The sequence below is a fragment of the Jaculus jaculus genome, chromosome 5 (assembly GCF_020740685.1).
Source record: "Jaculus jaculus isolate mJacJac1 chromosome 5, mJacJac1.mat.Y.cur, whole genome shotgun sequence".
In the NCBI taxonomy this organism is placed as follows: domain Eukaryota; kingdom Metazoa; phylum Chordata; class Mammalia; order Rodentia; family Dipodidae; genus Jaculus; species Jaculus jaculus.
This window is the reverse complement of record NC_059106.1, coordinates 42,518,172-42,531,582: the sequence shown is the minus strand read 5'-3', so window position 1 is coordinate 42,531,582 and position 13,411 is coordinate 42,518,172. Positions and strand designations below refer to the sequence as shown.

The 13,411-nt window shown below is 42.0% G+C and overlaps 1 protein-coding gene across 3 annotated transcripts in view; it reads right to left on the bottom strand.

Annotated features, from left to right (window-relative positions):
- The window catches only part of Per3 (period circadian regulator 3), a 49,079-nt gene extending 36,409 nt beyond the window's left edge, over window positions 1-12,670 (bottom strand). The window contains exons 1-9 of one of the 3 annotated variants that reach the window (XM_045149309.1): window positions 12,520-12,664; window positions 12,072-12,407; window positions 11,529-11,671; window positions 10,644-10,759; window positions 9,174-9,375; window positions 5,210-5,258; window positions 4,704-4,846; window positions 3,302-3,380; window positions 71-177 (exon numbers count right to left, since the gene is read on the bottom strand). In XM_045149309.1, the coding sequence (XP_045005244.1) occupies window positions 71-177; window positions 3,302-3,380; window positions 4,704-4,846; window positions 5,210-5,258; window positions 9,174-9,375; window positions 10,644-10,759; window positions 11,529-11,671; window positions 12,072-12,208 (976 nt within the window). In that variant the 5' untranslated portion in view covers window positions 12,209-12,407; window positions 12,520-12,664. Of the gene's footprint in view, window positions 1-70; window positions 178-3,301; window positions 3,381-4,703; window positions 4,847-5,209; window positions 5,259-9,173; window positions 9,376-10,643; window positions 10,760-11,528; window positions 11,672-12,071 lie in introns of all 3 variants that reach the window. The other 2 variants (XM_045149311.1, XM_045149310.1) reach the window with 2 other exon arrangements.
- Between the last annotated feature and the right edge of the window lie 741 nt (window positions 12,671-13,411).

Genomic DNA, 13,411 nt, shown 5'->3' with positions numbered 1-13,411 from the left:
AAAATGAATTGAAAACTTAGAGCAAATTAGTGGTAAATAATTGTTTTTTCCTCTACAAGAGCAGGTCTACCTTTCTGGTGTACGGCAACCATCAGAGGACGATCTTCTGGGTGCAAGTACGATAGGATTGATGTTCCAATCAGATCCTGAGGTAGGTAACCCAGTAAAGGCACGGCTCTGGGATACAGGTACACAACACAGGAAGCATGTTATACTAAGCAAGTGATTAGGTAACTTTTATCTTTTATATACTTTAAAAATTATTTGGGTAGGCTGGGCGTGGTGGTGCATGCCTTTAATCCCAGTACTCAGGAGGCTAAGGTAGGAGGATTGCTGTGAGTTTGAGGACAGCCTGGCTATATGGAGTGAGTTCCAGGTCAGCCTGGGCTACAGTGAGATTGTGCTTCAAATAACAACAGCAGCAACAACAAAAAGGCTGAGTATGCTGGTATATGCCTTAATTCTAGCACTTGGGAGGCCAAGGTAGGAGGATCAGTGTGAGATTCAAGGCCAGCCTGAGACTACTTAGTGAATTCCAAGTTAGCCTAGACTAGAGCTAGACCCCACCTCAAAAACCTAAGCAAATAAATTGTTTGGGCTGGGGGTGTAGCTCAGAGGTAGACTCTGTGCCTAGTATACCTGATGGCCTTGAAGTCAATCTCCTGCTCTACAAAAAATTTAAAAAAAAAGCCAAAAACAAAAACAGAAACACATCACCGAGCTGGGTGTGGTGGCTCACGCCTTTAATCCCAGCACTCAGGAGGCAGAGGTAGAAGGATCACCAGGAGTTCAAGACCACCCTGAGACTACATAGTGAATTCCAGGTCAGCCTGAGCTAGAGTGAGACCCTACCTTGAAAAAACAAAACAAACAAACAAACAAAAAAAACCCCATCACTAACAACAAAACCACATTTTCTTTAATTCTAAATAAGAAAAAAAAAATGACAAGATGTTCATTAATGCATTTATAAGGGCAATAAAACCAAGTGTCTGCACTGTGGGAAACTGGCTATGTACTCTAACATGTTGGTGGCCACTTTATATCTTACATCAATATGCTGAACACAGAAATGAAGGCTCACTGTGAGTTTACTAAATCAGAAACCCTGGATGTAACACCAGTGGTCTGTATTCTCAATAGTTCTTCAGGAGTCTGCTATTCTATTCTCCATTATGTTAAGTGAATAAAACATATATTAATTTATAAAGCACTGTTACAATTTTGATCTTGAATGTCTGCTGAAGGCCCATGTATTGAAAGCTTGGTCCCTAGCCCATGACACTATTGGGAGCTTGTGAAGCCTTTAGTAGGTAGAGCCCAGTGGATATAAGTCAGGCCACTGGGGTGCGCCCTCACAGGAGATACTGGGACTCTGGTTCCTTCTTTCTCTTTTTGTTACCTTGTGTCATGAGGTGAGCAGCTTTGCATGACCTCACAGTGTGTTTCCACCATGATGGTCTATCTTACCACAGGCCCAAAAGCAATGATCCAGCTAAGTGATCAAGGTCTGAAACTTTGTGGTAGAATGAACCTTTCCTCCATACAAATCAGTTATCTCCAGTGTTTTGTCACAGTAACAAAAAATTGATGCTGGGCATGGTGGTGCACGCCTTTAATCCCAGCAATTGGGAGGCAGAGGTGGGTGGATTGCCATGAGTTCAAGGCCACCCTGAGACTACATAGTGAGTTCCTGCTCAGCCTGGACTACAGTGAGACACTACTTTGAAAACTATCCCCCCCACAAAAAAATTGACTAACATAAGAGTGATTCATAATATTTAAACACAATGTAATATCAGAGTTAATTGCAATACCAAAAGGTAGTAACAGGGCTGGGAAGATGGCTCAGCAGTTAAAGGTGCTTGCTTGCAAGCCTGCTGGCCAAGTTAGAATTCTCTAGCACCTCTACATAAAGCTGAGCACAAAGTGGTGAGCACATGTCTGTTATCTCAATGCACCTAAGGCATTAGAAGCAGATCCAGGAGAATCTCGAGGCTGTGCACAAGATAGAATGGCACACAAGCAGTAGCAAAAGCAAAAAACATGGGAGACCCTATATTAAGTAACCTGGAAGATGACAAGCATGTCCAGGTTGTCCTCAGACCTCCACACTGCACAAACATACACATCTATACAATACACAAGAATAAGAATGATAATAAAGGTTCTAGCAAACAGACAGACAACTAACACAGAGAAACATTTTCATGGTAAAGGTTCATAGCTAACTTGTAATGCTTAGAGAACTGACTCCATAAACAACATGCAGCAAATGTAGCACATGTATCCTATTTTCTGACCATACTGGGCTAAACTTTCTAACTTTATACAGATTATATAAACAAGGTATATCATCAATTCCCATTTGATTTCAGGATAACTATTATTAAAAACACATTTTTATGTGTTAACATTTTTTTAAACCAACTTTTCCCCAGGTTTTTGACTTTTTGCTTTAAGATTTATGTGTGGTATGATACAGTAGTTCCCACATTATTTTTAAGTTTAACGGATAAGTAAATATTTTCAATTAGTGTGTGTAGGGTAGGGAATAGCATATACTAGATATAACACAAATATTTGCCCTTTTTAAACAAAAGTATTAAAAAAATCCAGCAATATGAACCATCCTTAAAAGTAACAAAAAATAGCCGGGCATGGTGGCACAAGCCTTTAATCCCAGAACTTGGGAGGCAGAGGTAAGAGGATGGCTGTGAGTTCAAGGCCACACTGAGACTACATAGTTAATTCCAGGTCAGCCTGGACCAGAGACCCTACCTCAAAACAACAACAACAACAACAAAAAATTATTTTGAAATTGCCCTCAAAAAGAAGGAATATAACTTCAAAAAAAATATTTTAAACAAAGTTAGCTTTATAAAAAATATGTCCTTTTTTATTTTTCTCCACTTCAGACCAATTTAAATGCTATCATGCACTGATGTGAGCAGCGCTTATCAAATGGACAGAACACTGGAGTAGATGCTGGATGGCTGGTCTGGATGCCAGTTTGCGTCAGCTGTCTTTGGTGAGTTGACCTCTTCTATACAGCAGAGTAACAACACCTGACACACCTAAAGTACAATGTCACGAGTGCTGATAGGATGTCTTGTAAATCACTTTTTAGAGAAACATAACATACAAGATACATTAAAAATTCAGACAACATAAATACATTTCACTGTAACTAACATATGCGAGCATGTGGCCAGGTTCAGTTCTACCAGGTGGAAGACCATGGAGAGCATGCAGAGTAACTTCAGAAACAGATGTGTGTTAGGCCTAAAGAAGCACTTACCTTTCATCTACTTCAAGAAACACACATCCTGGGGTATGTGTTGTAGTAAAAATTCTTTTATCTACTGGAATTCGAGGTGCTAGGAAAGAAATAAAAACGAACTTAGGGCTAAATATGTTATTAATCATATACTTAATGAACATATTTTAAAAGGGAATCAAATCTCAACAACTATGAAATGGTAAAATCTCACTTAGGGTCTGGCCTTCAAGAAGCCAGAACTACAGTAAAATTAAAATAATTTTCATTACTAGCCAGATTTTAATCAGGGCAGAATGTGGTGCTTACTAAAACTCATTTTAAATGGGGAGAAAGTGTACTGAATAGCTAGTTTCCTCATCACAGACCGTCTAGCAGTGAAAGCCAGAGGAATAAAAAGTTTAGTGCTACTGAGAGGCTGAACATAACTAAAGGCAAACAAGGATATGAAATAGCACTGAATAACTTGATGTGTATATCATCAAGTGGGTCAGCCTGCTCCAACACAAGCTCTGAAAAACGCAGGAACAATCTCAACAGACTGCCAGCATCCCAGGTGCTTGTGCACAATTTCAAGTATGGGAAGCCCTAAGTGAGTGGCTGAACAAGAATCTGGGTGACTGGCACCATTCGGGAATACACACAACCCATGCTTATTTTAATTATCTACCATAGCCTCATTTCAGTCCATGCTATGTGTTGCATGTGCAGAAATGCTGAACATGTGTAAACTTGCCTTTTTGTTTTTATTAGATTCATGTTTTCTTAAATGTATGATGAAGTTTGTTAGTGTTGTGACCCTGAACCTATTTTTCCCATAATCATACAGTTTTTATAGTGTGATTTATGTATGGGTCATTTGTTTGTCAGAAAGTACATGCTATCTCACATCAGAGCTAACTGTAATTTCAAGCAGTATATGGGAGATGCCTGTGTGATGAAATGTGATTCTGCTCATAGAGACATGCAATACATTTTATTTAAGAAGCTTCACAACACTTCAAAAACATGATTTTTTCCCCAGTGCTGAGGAACCAACTCAGGGCCTTGGAAACTGTACAACTAAGCAAACATCTACCATTTAGCTACACTGACAGCTCTTGTTTTTTCACACAAGACAGAAGCAAAAGGTCACAGGACAGGTCATCAGTAAAGAAAGGAACAGGATTATATATGTATGTCCAAGACCTAGGTTAGACTATGAGGACATTCTATGGAGGTGATAATCACATAAGACATGAAGGTCAGTGAAGAGGCAGCAGGAAAAATCAGTTAGAAATGCTTACAGTTTAGGACCAACTGGAGACTCAAGAAATCTTTTTTTTAAGAAATCTTTTTTTGTTCAAGTGCTGTACAAGTTTCCCTGTGATCCTGATTGCTAGCATGTTTGCCTTTTATCTGAATACAGGTGTTCCTGACTTACCTTCATAACCAGAGTGAATCTTCTCAACTAGCGTTAGACAGCAAGGTTCTGATTCTGGCTGGCCAGAGCTATGTACATGAATCAAGTAGGGGAGGATCCGGAATGGGGAGTAATACTTCTTTTGCTCTTTGTCTCCACCTCCACTGAAGAGATCAAATATGATTAGAGCTGGTTCCAAGGCATTCAGTGAGCCCATTTTACAGTATTCCTCACATCCAGTGATTCTTAGATGCTACTAAGGCTAACAAGTATCTTTTAGTCTTTTTGCCTATTGCATTATTTTCTTCTTTTCTCATCACCATGTTCTTCTCCATCCACATGCAAATTCCTATAGCAAGAGTCATCTTTTTCTCTCTCTCTCTTTCCTCCCTCCCTCCTTTCTTTCTTTCCTTCCTTCCTTTCTTTCTCTTTCTTTCTCTTTTTATCCACAACAGAATCTAGCAGAATGTAAGAGAATCTCCATAGTGCTGAGTAAAACATCAGCCACCTCTGCTCCCAGCACTCACCGGATCCTGCAGAAGAAGGACTTCACTGGAGCGCAGTCGTACTGGGATGCTAGAAAAAGAGAAGAGTCATGACTCTTCCTTCTGGGGCAGCTCCTCCTCCTCCCCCTTCCTTTTTCTTTCTTTGAAGCAATCTGGCTGTGCACCAACCAACATCATACTTTATTTTCTCTTAAAGAGACATGCTCTTGCCTGAAAATGTGTTGTTCTCATTTGGAAGGCTTTCCTATAGCTCTAGCAACCCTCGAATGAAACAGTGAGAGTGTCTGACTTACTTCCTTTCCTTCAGTCTTTTCCTTACTGACCATACTCATTATTTCAAATGTCACTGTAATGATCCTTTGACAGTTATTTCAGTGGTGATAGTTTATTCCACCCAAATAGTTTGGACATTTCTCAGTAATTGGAATTAATTTTCAGCTTCTAGCTCTATGGTACATAAATGTGACTGTTTCCTTCACTTTCAATTGTTTCACATTTCTGAAGTGTATTCTAGACGGAATAATCTTCCTGTACAACTCTCACCATGTACTGCTGCCCTAATCTCCAGAAGACCATACCAGGTCACAGTGTCACTAACATGTTCTCCCCCACATGCAAAGATCCCCATCATCCTTCAATTTCAAATTTAGAAGCAAATTTTCCTATTTCAAACAAGGACGTGGGGCCTTTATTTACCCAGGTATGTGCTATGTGTATTTATTTCCTCAAGTAGAGCTTCTTGAATGTACTTTTGGGAGCTACTGCACTGGTGTGAGAAGTCCGGGGTTATAGGAACTAAGGGAAAATTGTAAATTTTAAAAAATATACCAATGTTGGCATAAACTGTGAGAATGTTACAGACCCGAAATACTGAGTAAGGCTACATCTTTGTGCTTCTAAAGAAAGTAAATGGCCTTGACTATCAACTTGCGGGCGCCACTTACACATGATGTCAGGTGCCTGACCTCCACTTGCAGCACTCACTAGTCACTGTAGGAGTACGAGACTGTGAGCCACACTGTGTGAGCTCAATGGACTCTGTCCAAGAGGCATTCAACATCCAAGTTGTAAATGTGTGAATTCTTGTTTCTGGTAGTGAGTTCTAAAGAAATGGTGATAAGATCCTTCTAAGAGGTTTATACAACCTCATTCAGTTAGAATGTTCTCATGTAGGACCAGACCAGACAACAGCTGATGTACAGGGTTCTGTGTCCTCTTATGTTCTAAGCCCACAGGAAGGAGGTAACATGACACTACCAAGAATGGGTATGGAGCTCACTAACTGCTCTGTTCTTGAGATCTATATGACAGAAGTACAGTATCAGGACTAAACTAGATGCACATCAGGTATGTATGGCATACATTAATTTTGAGGTCCAAAAGACAATAATTTCAGGATGTGTATTAAATTTTTATAAGAAAAAGGAATATCAGTGATCAGTCACCAGCAAAAATAAAAAGGCAAAAAGATGCTCCAGAGATGACATATGCAATGTTGAAAGAACCAGAAACAATATATGTTTGGTCCTATAGCTAGTTGTATTCTGGCATCTAGAATAGTTCTTCTCCCAAAGCAATGGCTCAGTATGTATCTGTGAAATGAACCATTAATGAAAGCCTAGAAATCAAACATGGACAATAGAAGATACAAACATGTATTCAGGAAAGAAGAGGAGAAATTAAATCAGTATTTCTGGAAGATGGAAAAAGAAGACATAGGGCTGAAGAGATGGCTCATTGGTTAAAAGTGCTTTCTTGCAAAGCCTGATGGCCTGGGTTCTATTCCCCAGTATCCACGTAAAGCCAGGTGCACAAAGTGGTACATATGTGTGGAGTTTGTTTGCAGTGGCTTGAGGCCACTCTCTCTCTTTTTATGTCTGCCTCTTTTCTCTTTTTTTCAAATAAATAAATATTTTTTTAAAAAAGAAGAGAAAAAGGAAAAGGAGTTAGAACAGGGCAAGGATGCCAGGCATGTTTTCTAGAACAAGGCAAGGACATCAGGAATGTTTTCTAGAACAAGGCAAGGGTGTCAAGGACAAGTACTGAGTTAAAAATTCAGAAAAAATCCAGTTTGCTAAATGAAAAGGTTGTGGCATTCTGCTTCACAATGGAAGTATACTTCATGTTACTGATCTGTACTTGATTTAAAATGGCAAAAATTACATTCTTTTTTTTTTTTTTTTTAACTGTGTAGATCAGAGTAGCCTTGAACATGGGCTTCTCTTGCTTTAGTCTCTAGAGTGCTGGGATTAACCATGATGCTCAGCTACCATATGTTTGACACACAACAGAAGAGTGTTCTTGCAAAAAATCAGAGAAAAGGAGGTTGGGGAATGTGGCTAAACTGATAGAGGACCTGCCTAGCATGCACAAAGCCCTGAGTCCAATGCCCAACAACACATAAACCAGACATGGTCATACATGCCTATAATCACAGCAGTATGAAAATGGTAACAGATCATCAGGTTACATTCTTGACTACATAGTGATTTTGATGATATACTGGGCTACATGAGACCATGTCTAAAAAAATTAGAGAAAAGGGATTACATCAAAGAGAATGATGACTGCTATATACTACACTCTTTTACTTGTGTGAGTGGGGGCGTGTACACCAAGGGGTGTGTGTGCAGGGCTCAGTCCTCGACTTTCCACTTCATGTGAGGCAGGGTTTCTCTTTCTGGATGTTGCTCTGCTATTGTAGTTCTTTGCTGTGCTTGCCATGAGCATCCAGGAAATTATCCTGTTTCCACCTTTCATTACAGAAGTCTGCTATGGCTTCTAGCTTTTTTTTTTCTTTCTTCTCTCTGTTTTAAATGTGGTTTGGAGAGGAGCAAACTTGGGTAATTGAGCAGTGAGTACTTAATACAATGAACCATCTCCCCAGCCAAATATATACTAAGCTCCTGAAGAGACAGGTTACAAAGAATATAAGTAATAAAAGGTGACTTAAATTTTTTTTAACTTATTTGCAAGCAGAGAGATACAGACATACAGAGAGAGAAAGAGAGAAAATATGTGTGAGTGTGAGTATGGGAGTGCTAGGGCCTCCAGCCATTGCAAATGAACTTGAGGTGCATGCACCACTTTATGCATCTGGCTTATGTGGGTACTAGAGAATCAAACCTGGCTCATTAGGCTTTGCAGGGAAGTGGCTTAACTGCTGAGCCATCTCTCTAGCCCCAAAATGTGACTTTTAAAAAATGAATTATCGAGGCTGTAGCTCAGGGTCACAGTGCTTGCCTAGCATGTGCAAGGTCCTGGGTTCTAGCTCTAATATTGTCAAAATAAACCAAAAAACCTCACCTTGTGGGGCATGGTGGTATATTCCTTTAATCCCAGCACTTGGAAGGCTGAGGAAGGAGGACTGCCCTGAGTTAGAGGCCAGCCTAGGGATACAGTGTGGGTTCCTGATCAGCCTGCACTAGAGTGAGACCCTGCCTCAAAAAATCAAAAAGATAAAAAGGGGAATTATTTAAAGATCACAGAAGAAAGAATGTTACAAGAAAAACTTGTGAACTGTATCACTGTTTCATGTAAATAATCATTTTCTAAGGAAAAAAAATGAGATTCATGAACTTTTAGGGGCAAGAAAAACTACAAAGGTAGCTAACTATCAGAATCTAAAGTCTAAAAAGTCTAAGGTCAAATCTATTATACAAATAAATAAAGTCAATACAAGAAGAAAAACATTTAATTAATTTAAAGGAAAAGCACCTTTATAGGAATTGGCTGCTATAAAGTTTGCTGGTAATCAAAAGCACATTCTTTATATAAAAATCTGTGAAAGTTCACTAAGTACAAAGGAATTTATTGGATCTTTACATCATCAAAAACACTAAAAATGCTGTTTTCACCATGTTCTCATAAAAAAAAACAAAAGAAACCATATAGTCTGCATGTTGTAAATAGTGTATTAATTTCTGAAAAAACAAATCTGATCTTGGGGCAAGATACCCATCCTAACTAACATTGGTCCCATTACCTCTTTGGGTCCAGTTGTTCCAGAAAGGAAGCTGAGTTCGGGCAGTGTGCAGGTAGAACACCCTCACATCTTGAGGGGCAAGCAGGTCAACAAAGTGAGAGGACTTCAAGAAATCTTTCTTACAATTCAGGATCAAAGTAGCCTGTTCAGAAATGTGCACTAACCTTCCAGACAGAAATGAAAACACTGCCACAAAGGTATCCTATGAGAAAACATTTAAAACAAATGTAAGCATTGAAGTACTTACTAGTAATATTCCCTGAAAGTAATATTCCCTGAAAAAATTCTCTGGATTTTTACTATAACTAATAAATAGCTCAATGCACACTTGCGCACGTGCACACGCGCGCTTTCCTTCTCTTTCTCTCTCTCGTCTTGTAAAAGCAGAAACAAATAAAAACACTCCCCTGAAAGCCCCAAACCTTCCTGAATAGTTTTCTGCAGCATGCTTCTTAAGAAGTATAACAAAACTTGCTCTGTGCTTTCTGAGGTTTTGATTTCTATGCAACAAAGAAACACGAGCTCTTTCTGTTCAGACTTAGCATATACATGGCACATAAACTTCTCTCTTCTTTGCAAACTGTGCTTTATACATGAAGTGACTGTCTTTGTGTCAGCAACACAGACTGTGCAGAAAACCGAAGCTCAAGATCCGCTTCCTTTGAGAAGCTGTCCTTGAGAGACCTCGTTACATAAGAATCCCCACTCTTGATTTGTACCACCAGACATCAAAATACTTTATTTGCATATGGATTCTTTTGAATGATTTTAGATGGTGAATACTTTCTTAAACTTTTTAAACTATCCATAGCACCTACTATAGTACTAAGCACACCAGTCAGTAAAACAAACTCAACTGACTATACAATTCATGTTGAAGCATTATAAAATCAGGATGTTATGTTACAGTTATGCTGAGGTCCAAACATCAAATTAAGGAATCTCTATCACCAAAATGTGAGGCTTACTTATTCTGTCAATAAGAAGAGATTCAAAATAGATATTCTAAAGATCTCTTCCAAAATTTCATCAAAAAATGGTATCTCAACTCACCTGTTCTACAAAATCCAGTTGTTACAACGTGAAGAAGTAGGTATTGGAACTAAGAATGATATAAATAGAAATTAACAATTCGGAGATTAGAATAAGATGCAGGAAATTACTCTGCCTTTTCTTTTTCTGCTTTTTTCTTTTGAGATAACTCATGGATAATAAGGGGACAGAAGTCCCTAACAGCTACAGCAAATGAGACCACTATATAGCACGCAACATGCCGCTTTTCTTTGAAGATGTTTTCTCTGGCAAGGAGGGCAGAAGAGACAAGACAATGCCTTTTTAGCAGCTTTTTCCTTTGTTTACTTCAGGTTGTGACTGGTTAAGCTCTCAGTGACTATTTTAAAAATCTGTAACTAGAGAAGGTCCTTAGGAAGAGTCATCCGAATTGAGATGGCAAAATTCGTGAATTCTTACTGTGTTCTTGGAAGTGTGTTCAGAAGCCACACTGGCCAGCTCCTCAAGACTATATGCGGTCACAGTTGCCTGAGGTGCTCCATTTGGACTGAGGATCTGGAAAAACTCACTGTTCGCTAAGAAACACAGGGAAAAAACCAGGTAGTCCCGTGGTAACGATATATTCAGGAAGTCATTCTTACCACCATCTATCAAGCTGGCTTCTTTTGCTAGATGAGGACACCTTAAGTGTGCTTTCCTCACAACCAGGTCTGACTGTTTTTGCTTGCATACAAAATATTGACAGTTATGCAAATTAATAATGTGAATTTTATGAATCCTGCAAGCTCTAAGCCAGAGGCAAGATACACTTGATGTATTGAAGTAAGTTAATGAAATCAAAGTTACAAACACTTATGGTTGAACAATTAGCCTTCAGAAGCTACACATCAGAGGTGGAAGCAAAGAGGTTTGTGCAAAAGAGGTTATGATTTTACAGAATAATTGAAAATTCAGAGCAAAAGGAAAAACAACTGTTCAGCTTTAATTTGGTAAATTTTTGACGTAACTGCATTTTCCTGCATGACAGGAAGAAAGGTAAATTGCAGCAAAAAGTATTTTCTCCAGTAACTTCCATACAAGACAATGCTTCCTGAAAAAGGCTTCAGAATTTAGTGATGCTAACCTCTCTTGCAACCTATCAACAAAATACTACATAGTTTACTAAACTATTAGACAAATAACATTTTCCTGGCTTTTCAAATTTGTAACGTTAGAAGCACAAATGAAATCAGTGTCAGATGTGCTTGTCTTGCAAAAAAAGCTCAGTGTCTACCCGTGGCTAAAACCCAACCCTGCACAAGCAACAATACTTGGGTGCCATCCTATTATGTGCAGCGTCTTTACCTTGCACACTGTGTACACAGCCAAGGGCATAGTTGAGGGCATCTAAGGTGCTTGGTTTATTGTGTCTCTCGGCTGGGAAATATTTTTTCATTTCTTGGACCACCATTATAAGTTCTTCACACACTCTGTTTCGGTCTGGTTCACTAGAAGAGGAAAAATGAGAAATGATAGTAACAGTCAACATTTAGGAAACATATACTATTTTCTAGAGTCTCAAAGAACATCAACTTAATTGTTCCGGTCACAGGTTTAATATCCCCTTTCTTAGAAGTAGGGCACACTTCCTTCTCGTTCTCACTTGAGCCCCTAACTCAGCCAAATTCTTTAACCACTTTTTACCTTTTATCCATACTCTGGTAATTTTCTCCAGTCCCGTCCCCCCCCCCCCACTCCGTTCATTTCACCTTAAATTGCCTGAATATCCTCCTAGGTCTCTCCTTCCCGGGGTCAAACGACAAGGAAAAACTAAATCCTGCTTTCCCCTTCCCAGCTCCATGAAGACGACAACAAACACATCAGGGTGGACAGGAGCCCGGGCGTCACCTGTGGCTGCTGTCCGCGTATGTCCCCTGCAGCTGGACCTCCGGGCGCCAGGGCAGCTCAGAGTCCACGGCAGACGCCCCTCTGAGCCCCTGGGGACCGTCGCCGCGGGGCACTCCCAGGTCTCCACAAGGGTCCATCTTGCCCGGCAGCCCTCAACCCGCTGCCGGCTTCTCTCACTTTGCAGTTAGTGACAGAAACTGACTTTTTATTTTGGTCCCTGCCATAGCTCTTGAGAACGACGGGTCACAACAACCCGCGGCCACCGACCACCTCATCTGAGGGACACTTTCCTCCTCAGCATTGCCATAAGATCTTGTCGGGTCTCTCCACTCCAGCCTGGGGAGGGGAGGAAGACAAAGGTGACAAGTGACACCAACAGCTCCGATGCCAGAAACCGGCTGGCCTGGGGCCACCCCGGGCCCGCGTGGCTCTCGGGGAGAGTGCTCACCCTGAACCAACTTTCCCTCCGTCACTTCTGGAAAGTCGGTGTGCACAGACAAACGGGGCCGGCGGAGGGCACGACTGTAGAGGACAACGTTCCGGGGGTCGCCGGGCGGAAGGCAAGGGCAAGGGGTGAGCGTGACAGGGCCGCGCGGCTTCGCAGGCTTCCCGCCGGGTCGGGCACTCGCGGCAGCCCCGGCCGCCTCCGCTCGCCAGCCCGTCCGCCTGCCCGCTGCGCCGCCCAGTCTCGAGGCCGGCCGCGTGCTGGCCCGCGCCCCCCGCGCGCCACGGGGCCAGGCCCCGCCCCTCCGCCGCGCGATTGGTCTCGGCGGCAGGCTTCGCAGGCCTCCACTGGCTGGGGGGCGTGGCCCAGGCGAGGCGTTGCGGGTTACATAAGGGTGGCCAGTGGGCGGGGGCGAAGGCCCCCCCGAGCTGGTTACATAACACGCAAGGAGGGGCGGAGGCGCGGGCGGCGCTTGGCCAATCCCGGCCGGCAGGGGCACGAGCAGGGGGCGGAGTGGCCTCGAGGACCGCCGGGGCTGGGCCGAGCGAGTCCAAGTGCCAGGTTTCCTGGGGGAGAGGCCGCGTAGCCCGTGCGGCAGGTGATAGGGCCCAGAGCTGCCAGTCACGAGTGGCGGGCGGGGCAAGGGGCGTGGCCTCCACGTGAGCCGTAACTGCCCAGAGTCATCCTGGCCAGCTTTCCTCAGGTGCCCTCTGGCGGGCTGGGGTTGCCCCTAGGGACTAAGGGAGTGCCCCGAGGTCATCTTGGGTCCCCATTGTTTTCATCTTTCCTAAACTTGATCTCCCTTCAGCCAACACCACAGGGCAAACCAGGTAAAAGCCAAGAGGCCTTTCAGAAGTTTAATGTTAGCACTTCAAATACTTCCCTGGCCTTCCTG